Source organism: Elgaria multicarinata, chromosome 5, assembly GCF_023053635.1.
Source record: "Elgaria multicarinata webbii isolate HBS135686 ecotype San Diego chromosome 5, rElgMul1.1.pri, whole genome shotgun sequence".
Taxonomy (NCBI): Eukaryota; Metazoa; Chordata; class Lepidosauria; order Squamata; family Anguidae; genus Elgaria; species Elgaria multicarinata.
This window is the reverse complement of record NC_086175.1, coordinates 102,061,863-102,075,261: the sequence shown is the minus strand read 5'-3', so window position 1 is coordinate 102,075,261 and position 13,399 is coordinate 102,061,863. Positions and strand designations below refer to the sequence as shown.

Genomic DNA, 13,399 nt, shown 5'->3' with positions numbered 1-13,399 from the left:
AGTATGCATAGGACTGAGTCTTAATATACTTTAACCACTTCTGTACTCACAAATCATGATTGTAAGAATGTGGCTTAAGTTCTCAGTTATGCACCCTTAATTTTACAGGAGTAATAGAATAACATCTATTTATATTCTCATCCTCCCACCCACATGCCCTGACACCTGTAAGGAAATAGGCTAAATAAGAGATATACAGCGGTAACTGTTTTGGTTTATTACTAGTCAACCCTTTTATGGAGTAGTAGTAGAATTTTTCTGTAACTTTCTGTAATCACTCGAACACAGTATTTTTTAATTTTTTTTTTTTTTTTAAACTCAGTACTGACTCATCTCAAATACTGGACACATAATAAAACAATACCACCACAGTGCTCAATAAAACCCACAGTTAAAATTATTCACAATTAAGTTTCCAAATATGTGGGGTAAGGGAAACTTAAAATTAGAAGCAATTGTGCTCTATATTCCCATGGTTTTTGGTTGTCAGCAAGTCTATGAAACATGAGATGCTGAGAAGACAAAATGACCAGTTTCTCAAATAACTAAAGTCCTTTAGTGGAGCCTGGCAGTAGAATAAAAGGTTCTGGGAAAACATGTCATTTAAAATATGATAGAAAAAACATTCATCATTGCACCAACCTGCCCTGCAGGGGCAAAATACATTCATATCCAACTTAGAACAAATGATTAAGACACTAGACAGTGAGGCAGTTAGTTGCTCTAGAGAAGACACTCACAGCAAATTATTTAAGACACTTGAAAGCGATCTACTTTGAAAGAAAAAAAGCACCATTAAGAACAAGAAGGCTGAAATGTTATTGGCCCACTGGGAAGAGTTATTTACTTGTCATTTTAAAGAGTTGGAGTAAAACATCTAGATATCCAAGTAAAGTTATTTGACACCTACAAAATATGTCAAGTATAAATGCATGATTGCAAAGAGGCAACAGGTTTTCTCCTAACACTGGTCTTTTCACTGTGGTCAACACAAAGTTTCCATGTTGCATTGGTTTGATTTTGACACAGCAATGATTCTGATTTTAGGTGATTCCCCCCTCTCTTGGGATGCATCCTATGCCCTTTAATCCTTTTGGGGGGTGGGGTAAGGGAAGGGAAAGATTGGTTGCAGAAACTTTCTTCCACTCACTGATTGGATAAAACTCAATATTTAAATGCCCCTTTTCCATTCCCGACCCACCCACTCAGGCTTCTGACCAATGACAGAAGCTACACCCAAGTGGCATTTGGTCTCAAACTCTGTGGCTCTTATGCTGATATATGATCAAGCTTCAAACTATATCCATGGGGGATAGGGGAATAAAGTGATTCACCTTCAGTACAAAAACCTAGATAGTATTACCTTCCAGTGATTTGCAGCAATGCACAAGAGCATTTAAGAAATCTTTGAAATCTAAGTGACCTTTACATGTAGCCACAGTGAACTGCTTTTCTATGGCAACATTTCCTTCTAATAAATGTGCTTTATGTTTCTAAGATACTCATGAGGTCATTCTACTTAGCTGAGGAAAGCTCAAGTACAAAACAAGCAAGCAACTACTGGCTTTAAATGCATTTCATTGTCTCTTTAAAAAGTCCTTCACAACAGGGAACGTTTATCTTATGTGTTTTTGCCATATCTACGCCCAGCAGTGCAATGTAAACAAAAGTTCACCAGCTTCCTCAGGGTGTACTGAAATATGGAGGCAAATGTTCATTGTACTGTACTCTGCAAATAACCACCTAGTAATCAATTATTCTGTTATAGCTCTGTGCTCTATTTTTTTTCTAGCTAGGACATATTCTGTACTTTAAGCTACCTTTCAAACAGCATAATATGACTCTACTACGAACACTATAGCTACTTAGAGGATCAGAATGTTGTTAAAGCAAGACTCCAGTTTTCACTTCCTGGCTGTCAGCCTATCCCAATGGTGTCCCCTGTATTTGTTCCTGGACACAGTTTCTACACGCTTGGGGTGGGTGGGTTCATATTTAGTAAATTTCTCAACTGTTGAAAATGATTATCATTATCTGTGAATATTTTAGTTTGTGCTGAGCAGAAGCAGAGGACCTCTCCTAAATATTCTGCAAGACAGTATGATAAATACAGGCGGAAGAAAACCCTGTTTTTTATCAGACTAAGAAAAAGGGGAGTGGAAAGAGAAGCAATTTGATCATTCTTCAGCACTGAGCTCCAAAGACAGTTGCTCCATCACTCTAATTAGCTGCTGGATTACGGATATTACATACAGTGCTGGTATGCAAAAATAGAGAATGAAACTGAAAAGTAAATTTTCAATTTTGAAAATGTGTAAAATAAATGTGCCCTGTATTCAGAATATCAAGGCAGAGCTCATGTCCAAAATGGGACAATTCTTCTCTTTGGAAATAAACACTTTCAGGAACAAAAACAAGTTAAAGTCTCCAACTATCTATGGCTCCCTGCCTTCTCGGCCAATGATGTGATTATGTTTTCTTGAACTGCTTTTAAAACATATGCATACATTGATTAGAGAAGTGAACCTATGCAAAGAATGGAAAGACTAGTGAATTCAAATTCTCACATTCCTCAAATTCCTAGTAGCAATCTTGAGCACATAAATAAGCCCTCATGCCTCTGCTGAGTTAATAGCATCTTTTTGGAAGAATAGTATGGCACTAATACAGATAACAGGAAAAAAATAGGCAAGTGAAGCTGCAATGCCCTATTTCAGCAACAAATGGCAGAAGCATTACCAAGAGTAATCTAGATTAAAGGTATTCCCTCTTCCTCACTAGATTAAAGACGCGGAAGTAAAAGTAACCATTTTATACAATAACATTCTCTAATATCCCAGGCTATTATCTTTATACAATGTCCCTGCCCTGCATTGTACTATGATCCTAATTAAGTGGCACTTTGATTTTTCTAAGCTTCTGATTGTCTAAATTATTTTTCTGATAAGGCTGTAAGACCAGTGGATGGACCATAACAATAATAATTTAAAAAACAGTTAAAGGTGTGATCTTTATCCTATGCAAGTCAATTTTCCAGTTTGCTTTCATTATTAAGTACTTTCTAATGTCTAGTATTGCTTATGGGTTTTTTATGCTGTTAAAAGTTTTCAGATTCAAGTGATTTAAGAACTTGTTTTTTGTGTGTGGAAATTATGGATTTCAATTTCAGATTTATAACTTTGTGTCGCTTTTTGGCTCAATACGGACAGATTACAATCGAACTTATAATTAAAATTTGAAACAGTTTAAAACATCACCCACAGCAGAACTGAGCAGAAGAGTATGTTGCCAACACATTTAAAATATGAAAAAGCCATGTAAAATAAAAAAAGTTTAGCAATTTGCCTTAAACTGAACAAAGGAGGGGACAGTCAATTCATCTTTGGGAGAGCATTCCACAGGCAGGGGGCTATCACAGAAAAGACCCTACCCTGTGTTCCCCCCAACCTAGCTTCTCTTGGTGGCAGGCAATGCAGAAGGGCATCTGAAGATTCCTTTGGGCGTTGGTGATCTTTTAGATATCCTGGCTTAAGCCATTTAGGGATTTATAGGTAAGCACCGGCACCTTGAATTGTGCCAAGAAACAGATTGGTAGACAGTACGGTTTATATAAGATTGGAATAATATGGTCAACATCAGAAGGCAATCTGGCCGCTTCACTTTGCACTAGCTGCACTCTGAACACACTTCAAGAGCATCTGCACGTAGGGTGTGTTGCAGTAACCTAAATGAGAAATGATTAAGGCATGGATCACTGTGGCCAGAGCTGCCTTCTCCAGGAAAGTGTGCAACTGGCATAGCAGTTGAAGCTGGGCAACGGCACTCAGCTTGTATTATGAACCATCTTCCCGATTAATTCATGCAATACAAACAACCACATTTCTGAGATTAAAAAATGGCAGAAAATGTGTCTACAGCATACAGAACCGGACAAACGAAGCCACCCATCAGCCTCAAAAATCAGAGCTCTAAAGCAGAAGCCTCCCAAAGGCACTTAGTAGAATCAAAGAAATATCTCTACTCTTCTAAAGATGAACAAACTGAGGTTAACAAATGTTGTGGGATTATTTTTTGCATGCTGATGGAAGTGTGGAACAGTGCCTTTTTAATAGCACCCCAACAAAATGACAAAGCACAAAAATTGCAATAGAAAACTAAAGCTCAAAAATTCCAAATGACTTGTCTATGGTCCATAATGATTAGGCCACACTAATACCTTAAATCAAGGTTTCCCAAACATTTTGGATTCCAACCCCCTTCTAAGCTTCAGTCCCACAACCCAATAGCAGCTGTCTCTTTGCCTTAAGACCTCATACACAGCTGAACATACAGAGCCTTGTGGTGTGTGCATATAGATATATGGCATGAGGCACTAATCCAAAAGCCGCATTGGAAGAGAACTAAGGTCACGTCAGATTTCCTCCTTAGAATCAACCAGAGAAGGCGGCAAGAAGGAGTAGACCTACTGTGGCTAGAAGCTCCCCTACCTCTCTGCAGCTGGCATGCTTAGCATAGTAGTTTGGCTAGCTGTGATGCTAAACATCTGCCAATGGGAGGGGAGTCCCTCTGGCTTTGTGGGGTACAGGATGGTCTTTCTCCCTGGAACTTTATGCTCAGGTTTCCTGCATCCTCCTGTTATAGTAAAGTATTGCACTGGAATTGAAGACAACATTCCACCCTGTAGCAAATTGATGATGCCCTGTCAATTAAGACTTGATCACACAAAGCCCTAAACACCAGCACATCAATCTGCTGGCTGATTCACACATACATGTACATCATAGCAGGAGCTTATAGCTGAATGCATGAATAAATAGCCTTCACAGAAAAGCAAAGCTATGTCAGGTGATATGAAAGCCCCCCTCTCTAGTGGATGTCATCACACGTCGCAGGCATCAAGTGAGGAACATATATATGGAGTCACCCACATACTCAAGTCTTTCCTGCCAATCGTTTGGCATAGTGCATGTTTGTGAGAAAATGGTGTTCCATTTTGCAATATGGCTTAAGAGACTCTGCATTTTGTTCCCGGTTTCCAGCATATGAGAGCTAGGGAGCAATCTATAAGTTATTCCAATGTTCATACAATGTCTTCAGTGGAGTGCTGGAGAGCAGGTGAGTGCAGCGTCAAGAACTGGATCCAATTGCGCAGGAGGCCTCGGTTGTATCGGCCCGTGTCGACCACCATGCCCCATAACATCGTTCGTCCAGTATTCTCCCGCAATGCAATTCGAGCTTCCCTTTCAGTCACGTTGTAGCTGATGTTGAAGAGCTGGATGAGAAGGATGTAACCCATGCCAGAAGTAACAATGGCACAGTACCACACACAGGTGAACGACAGGGCAGAACTGGAAATGGGGAACAGAAAGCGAGGAAACTCTTTAATGTGGACACAACTGGATAGCTCCCAATTTGGCCTTCTGGGGTTCACTAGATGGCCACCCCCACTTTCCCTACACACTACTCATTTGGTTATTTCCCATTTTTGTGCAGGTTTTTCCTCATCCTAAAATGTCTCCTAAAGCTTAGAAACTGGTAGTAAGAGCTTCAAACGACAACATGCTGACACTTCTTTGTCTTTTTGGCCTCCTTTTTGCCCCATCCACCACTGCAATGCAGCCCCCAACAGCTGCCTCGAAACTGAATTTGGCCCTCAGGCTGAAAGGGATTCCCCCACCCCTGATGTGGCACTTCAGAAAGAGAGAGGGATCCCAATAGTAGAAACTTTTAGTCCCTTCTCACTTTTGATATCCTATCATAACAAATTGCAGGTTCACTTTCCCCCTTCAAACGTCAGATTTCATTAACCCATTTTAAAGATTATTTTCAAACATCACATCATAATCTATGGCTTACACTGAATAAGATAATAGGCATGGGAATTTGGTTGTCTGTCCTATATACCACTAGCTCTGGAAAATTGGCGAGCTGCTGCTCATAACAATAGGGTTGCTCTCAAGAATTACAGCCAGCCAAAGACTGATCTCTTATAAAGCATAAGAACAGCCATGCTGGATCAGACTAAGGGCCCATCTAGTCCAGCATTCTGTTCACACTGTGGCCAAACAGCTGTCAACCTGGAACCCACAAGCATGACTCAAGTGCAACATCACCCTCGGGGCCATGTTCCCTGCAACTGGTGTATACAGACTCACTGCCTCTGATACTGGAGGCAGCACATAGCCATCAGGACTCGTAGCCATTGATAGCCTTCTCCTCCGGGAATTTATCTAATACCCATCAAAATTAGTGGCCATCACTACATCTTTTGTTAGCAGACTGCATAGTTTAACTATATGTTATTGTTTTTATCTGTCCTAAATCTCCCACCAATTATCTTCATGGGCTGACCTCAGGTTCTCACACCCTGGCCTTTGGGAGACTGGTATGCAGGATGCTTCCTGAATGTATCTAAAGCCACACCATTTTCCTAACACCAAAAGTAAAAATATTAAAGCTCCTTGCTCAGAGATTCCATATAGACTTATTGTTACCATGCTAAAAACCAATTTCTCCACTTCAGATGTGTGTGGACATAAACCTTTCTGTTTAGAATGACATACTCTTATGTAATCCCCCTATTTCTAACAGGAAAGCTTGCAAGTATTCTATTCTTGAATATGCTTAGTGAAATTGCACAATTTTTATCCAGGTAATTTCCAACAGCAAATAAAGCCACGGGTGACATTTTTAGCACAGAGCACCCCACTTCCTAAGTGCTAAATTATAGATAGAATGGTAGGCAGGGAATCCTTGAGGTGAGGTGGCATGTGCAAAAGGGCCTTTTCTGTGGCAGCCCCCTGCCAGTGAAACTCATTCCATGGGAGAGTTGTGTTCCTCCTTCACTGCTCACTTTTAGAAGAGCAGTTAAAACTTTTAGTTTTTATCAGGCTTTGGAAGCCTGAACAATATTTTAGCTGCTGTGCATTTTGTTATTTGCTATTGCTTACTTCCATTATAAAGTATAATGTACTTACATTACAATTCAGTAACTTGTTACTGAGCCTTTCCCTCACCTGTAGTCTCCATAGACGCCAGGACAGTAGAACAGTGCCTTGATGGTGGATTTCCCCTTACAGATGGTGTCCAGAGTCAAAGAAATCCCATATACTGAGGTGAGCAGAAAAAGGGAGAGAGCAAGGACAAAGGCTTGGTGGTTCTGTTCCCCAACACAGCTGTTAATCCTCCAAGAGACAAAGTAAAAAACATTTTTTAAACAAAGTGGTTTGTAAACAAGATGCCAGGTTCCCAAGTACCCATTAAGTATTTTGTCTCATCCTTTTTTCCTATGAACTGGGAGGTTTCTAACCCTGGTTGGCAAAGCAAGCACAAACCAGTTTGTTGGTTTTGAGAAAACCAGCCAGGAAAGGAGGGAGGGAATTGCTTCAAGTGAGGGGAGAAGAGAAGAGGAAGAAAGGGTACACACCAGCTGGAGGATCCCTCCAAATAGAGGGCTCCTGGCACTACTGATCAAAAGGTATTGTGCACCTATTCAGTCTTTTCCTCCTTAACTGATATTTTCCTGGTAAGAAAAGAGAAGTAGTGGCGGGAAAACATGGAAGGGTCATAAATGGAAGATGACAACATCTCCCCGCCCCCTAAAATTCAATGAATGATGCAGGATAAAAGGCACATCTGGAACCACCCCAAGTCTCCTCAGAAGGCTCATTCTCTGGTCAACAAACTATGGTTTGTCATGTCTGACTCAGCCTAATAAATAATTCTTATCAACTGAGTTTTCAAGAGTTGCTTGTGTAAAAATAGCCCAGGAAGAACACTTCATGCCACTTGAAGAGGTACTTGAAGACTAGTACATTCTGTATTGTTGTAGTAGCAACAGCCCAGGTCAATCAGAAAAACTGAGACCAGGGCTTTGCATATTCTGCATCCCAACAGGCTTGAGATACCGAGTCTGAAATCTAGTACCTGTACTCAACAGCTTGAAAACCTGAGTGATCGTTGTTTCACAAGTTTCGGACCTTCATGTTTTCAGACGGAGCTTGGAAAAGTGAAGGCCGAGAAATGTGAAGAGTGCTGGGCAAGGACTTTTAGTGATTCACAAACCTGTGGCTACTATCCACTATCCCTTCTTCCACCTAGCTCTCCCTCCATTTTTCTCTGTCCACTCAGACTTTTCGAAGAAAAACATCTCAGTTCATTTTGATAACCCAAATTGTGGAAGCAACTTAAAGCGTATGACGTACGCATGAAGTGTGTTGGTTTGCCTGGCTACAAAATTTTTGATCCTCACCCATACGCAACCATGGAGAATGTATTCAACCCTGAATGAAACCATCAATGTATCACAACATTTACAACAGTTAATGGCATAAAGTATTATTAACTACTCTGGGAAGAGGTCCAATTCATGTTACTAACATCTGGTTTTAGAATAGCAGAACAGAAACTCCCCAACCAATACTGAATGCAGAAAAGACCAAATATTAGACTTGGAGCCTTTACCATACCACAGAAATGAATGGCCATCAGACCACTGAGTTAAAAAACACAGAGAGATCCCAAGCAAAAAGGAAAGGCATTTCAGAAGGAGCCATAGCTAACACAGATGTCAGAGAGAAACATGAGAGCCAATTTGAAACTCTAAGGAACATACCAGACACAGTGATGATCCAGTCTCTTCACACACCTGCCACATATCCGGCAGTGCCCAGCTCGGGGTGGCCTAACCAAATGACACTTGGCGCACCAGTCCTCCGTGACCCCACCAGGCCCCTCTTCCACCATTCTGGAAGGGCCCTTGGGGTTACTGTCCATAGCAATGCCAGGTACAGCTGCTCTGTACAGCCCATTGGAGCTCCCCAGGCCATTCTTGTGTAATATGTTGTTATTGTTGCTGCTGCTGCCTTGGCACAAGGCTTTGTCACTGCTTGCTTGGCAAAGAAGGTAGCCAGGGTCTCTCTTGGCTCGAGACAGGACCACAAGCATGAGGAGCAAGCCACAGGTGAGAAGTATCACCTGGCTGAGCCCCACGTGGCCCCGAGGGACCACTTCCTTGAGGAACACATAGTACATGTAGCCTAGGGAGAAGAGCCCCAGGCTCAAGAAGAAGAGTGTTCGACCCTTCTTCCTGTGTGTGAGGTAGTAATACCACAGCACCAGCACAGGAAGTGATATCAGGATGACAAGAGCCAAGAGGAAGTGCAAAGCTGCTACATGAAGGAAGACAGGCAGCAGGATGATGGGTGGAAGGAGGCTGATATCAATCTTTACAGCCCCCCTAAGCCATGGGAGGCGAAAGCGGTCCGTGAAGGTGTCTGCAATTCTCTCTAACATTCCCGGGGGCAAAGATCTGCAAGTCAGCCACCTGTGAGGGGAAAGCACAGATTTCTGCTTATGTTAGACCGAAGAGACCAAGAAATACATTTGTGTTGGCTTCTGTCACTCAGTCACTTTGTCATGTTCAGCTCTTTGCATGAGACAACTATGTTTTTCTAAAGGTGTGTACACTAAGACTTGGCTTGCACGTCACAACCAACTATGGGTTAAACAACCTAAACTTAGTTGGGGCCACACAGGAGTGAGTGAGCCTGCTACCCCCTGCCTGCTTGCCAATTCATTTCCACTTTTATAAACAACCTAGGAACTCTGTTGTGTGAACCCATAACTCTGGGTTGTTGAGGGGAAAGCAATTCAGATTTTTAACCCAACAACAAGCTGTGGGCTAAAACACTGGGTTGTTCCCCTCTCAACAACCCAGCGTTCCAGGACCGCACATCACGATGAGCAACCCAAGAACAGAAGCAGAAATGAAGAGAAGCGGCAAGTGAGCTGGAGGCAGCACTCGCACTCCTGACAGCCTATGAGTTAAACAACTCATGGGTTGTTATAATGTGCAAACCAGATCATAGAAACAAAATGGCAACACTGGACAACTATCAGCTCCCTAGTGAATGAATGCATCTTTTATGATAGTGTACATCTCTTTCCAAACTCATATTTCTACATATAGGATTATTTTAATAGGCAATTCAGTGTACATGCTAAAAATATTCCATGAATCGGCCATAATACTTCTGTTACCCAGAAATCTAGACAGTACTGTGTGGAATGGCATCTCATCATGTCGTCCTAATGCTGATTGATTTGAAACTTGTAAGAACCCCTGAATGTTCTGTGGGGACAGCCAAGAAGCACCCCAAAAACAGACAGCAGGGGAAAACCCAATTCTGTAAAACAGCCCTCAGCCTGTCCAAGTCCTAATCTTGTATGATCTGTCAACTCTGGAATGTGTGCTTCTCATGGGGCTGTTAAAGGCACAGGTATCTGATTTCTGGGGGGGGATCTACACTACTGCTTTCAAAGTGCTTTAAAGCACTTTGAAAATGTTTTGAAACCTGTATATGCAGTGTGTCCTGGGCCCCAACAGTTGTCAAAACTGTTATAAAGCGCTTTAAAGCAGTAGTGTAGATCCTCCCCTGGAATACCCTCCTTATGGATGTGTGAAAGGCACCAAAACAGCAATCGTTCATGCATTTTTGTTTGGCCGGGCATTTTAATTTTAATTGTTAGGATGCACCTGTTCAGTTGGATTTGCTGCCTCTTTTTGCTGTTGTGGCTTGACTACAGTCACACTATTTTGTGTTTTTACTGTATTAAGAGATTTTTAATCACTTTTGTACACCATGCTAGTATCCACATGGCTGAAGGACAGTCATAAAACGTTTTAGTAAATAATAACCATAACCCCTGATACTAAGGAAACAGAGGCAGCCCATTGACCAGATAGAAAAAAATTCACCAGGCTTTTAAATCAGAAATCACGAAGGCTGGAGCGGGCTATATTAGAGAGAAGAGTTCTGAAAGGACTCCTTGAATGCAGTCTTGGAAGCCAGCCCTGGTCAAGAACGAGGAAGTGGTTCAAATATACACATTTTGTATATTTGTTTTTAATGTTCAGTGTTTAAAACTTTTGTAAACCACCCAGAGAGCTTCGGCTATGGGGCGGTATATAAATAATAATAACAATAATAATAATAGGCCACCGCCAAATGCCACAACACACTCCAAAGCCACAGCTGGAGGGAAGTTCCGAAGACGGAGCAAGAGAGCCGCCTCCTTACCTTTCACAGCCCTCGTCGAGGTCGTCGCACTCGCACAGGCAGGCCGCCAGGTGGCTCCTCTCGCCCTTCCGATTAAGGTACTCGCAGCAACAGAGGGGATCCTCGGCTTCGGGGCCTCTGCGAGGCTTCTTTCCTCGAGGCTTCATCACGCCTCCTCGTCTGGCAGCCGCACCACAGCGCCCGCGGACCTGATGGGCATCGGAAAAGAGTGGACGGGGACCTACCGTTGGAGCATGCAACGGAAAGGAAGCCCCGACGCTTGGGAACCTGAGCACGTGTGAACTGCCCAAAGAAGGGGCTTTTTGGAAAGGAGGAGGAGAAGAGGCGGCGGCGGCAGGACAGCGTGCATATCAAACAATGTGCAAGCTCGGCAGGGCGGAGGAGGGAAGAGACCCACACGCGAAAGGATTTCCACTCTAACTCCGCCTAGAACCTGTAACCGAGCACCAATAAAATCAGAGCAGGGTTCCACCCACGCGGCCCCTCCACTTGCTCAGCAGAGCCCCCTTCCTGCTGGAATACCTGTAACAGTCCACTTCTTCTCACTCCACCCGGGTACACCCAGGGGCTCTTCCTGCATTGTAACTTGCCGCCTACAGAGATAAGGCAGAAAGGAAAGCGGGGGAGCCCCACGCGCTGCTCCTCCTCCGGCAGCAATGATTGGCGGAGTTCTTTCTGAGCTCCGCCCCCTTCTCCCCTCCCCCTTGTGGCCCCGCCTTCTCGCCGTTCTCCCCTAAGCGTCCCCGCCTCGACCTAAAGCTTCCGGCTTTCTTGGAATGCCGGCCTCTTCCTCTCATGTGGCGTCGTGGGGCTCTAGCCTGTGTCTGCGGCTGGAGCGGCTCAAGCCCTGGGCAGTGCAAGAAGTGCCCCCCTCTCGGTGGGGCTCGTCCAGCCAGAGGCGCCGGGGCTTGGCGGCAGTGGCAAGTGCCTCCCCAGACGACCTTCGCCCTTGCCCGCTGGACTCTTACGGTTACTAGAAAGAAATCACTTTTCACGTTCTCAAGAGTACTTTTTCTTTATTATCACGCGCGCACGCACGGCTCCGCGAGCTCATTGGGTAGTATCCTGCGTTGAGTAGACCTATTGAAATGAATGAGACGTAAGATAGTCGGGACTAATTAAAACCTGTTCTTTCAATGGGTTTCTCTAACAATGGATGCTACCCACTTTTGCTGCTGTTGGCTGATTGAACTGGAGTGGGAAAGAGGGTTTAGCTCCATTAAAGCAATTCAGAGAGTGCAGTGGATCTAGAGTTTGGCATACTTAGTGTAGCCCTGTGGTAACTGAAATCCCATTGGTTCCAATGGGTCTACTTTAAGTATGATGAACTCTAGATCCAACCCAATACCACTAGGTGAGGAGTGTGATTGTCACATATATACAGTTATTTCCCTTTTCAAAATCTAGTATGTGGTACAAAATTAATCTAGGATTGCGTTTTGCCCTTTCTTCGTCTCTCTCTCCCCCACCCCCATATTTTCACTGGGATATCATAGGCGTGCACAACACATTTCATTAGAGTGTGCACCCAGTTTATTGAATTCTCAATCATAAAAGACATTAATAAATGCATAAAAATAAACACTGATGCCCTACTCCACATTCAGCTTGCCTGACCACAGGAGAGCTGTTACAGGTGCAGGGTGGGGGGAGGAATGAGGAGTCGCTCCTCAAGCCGCAGCATTGGTGGGGCTTTGTGGTGACACTGGCTAAAAGAGGGTCTTATCAGGTGATATTAGCCTTCAGGGGCTCTCCTGGCCTCTGAAAGAGAGGTTCCCAGCAGGGCAATTCCATTTTGCTCTTGCTGCTGAGAGCAATGGCACACTGTTGGGAGCAGCAGCAACAGAGCAGACATAGGGCCATTTCTGCTGCATCTAGGGCCCCCTATGAACCTCTCATTTTGGCGCTTATTGCTTGAGACATTAGGGTGTGCCTGGGCACACCTGGCACACCACTTGTGCATGCCTATGTGGGATATAATTGCATGAACTTCAAAAGACATATTTGATCACCTTGATCTCTCCACAGCTTTCAACACATCAGCCATAATATCCTTCCAGAACAATTGTCTGTGTTGGGAGTGGGAGGCACTGCATTGCAGTGGTTTCACTTCTACTTGGATGTTTGGCTCCAAAAGGTGGTGCTGGGGGGAAATTGCTTAGCCCCGTGAATTCTTCAATATGGGGTTCTGCAGGGGTTGGTTTTGATCCCCATGCTATTTAACATCTGCATGAAACTGTTGAGTGGTGTCATCCAGAGTTTTGGAGTGCATTTTTGGAGTGCATTTTCATAGCTCTACTTCTCCTTTTCACCTTTAT

At 43.5% G+C, this 13,399-nt stretch overlaps 1 protein-coding gene across 1 annotated transcript; it reads right to left on the bottom strand.

Annotated features, from left to right (window-relative positions):
• Positions 1 to 3,903: 3,903 nt before the first annotated feature.
• Positions 3,904 to 11,227, bottom strand: ZDHHC23 (zinc finger DHHC-type palmitoyltransferase 23). The gene is made up of 4 exons (XM_063127718.1): positions 11,082 to 11,227; positions 8,615 to 9,325; positions 7,017 to 7,184; positions 3,904 to 5,348 (listed from the first exon to the last, which is right to left on the bottom strand). Exons 1-4 carry the CDS (start codon positions 11,225 to 11,227, stop codon positions 5,081 to 5,083), a joined length of 1,293 nt encoding a protein of 430 aa, XP_062983788.1. The 3' UTR covers positions 3,904 to 5,080.
• Positions 11,228 to 13,399: the final 2,172 nt, after the last annotated feature.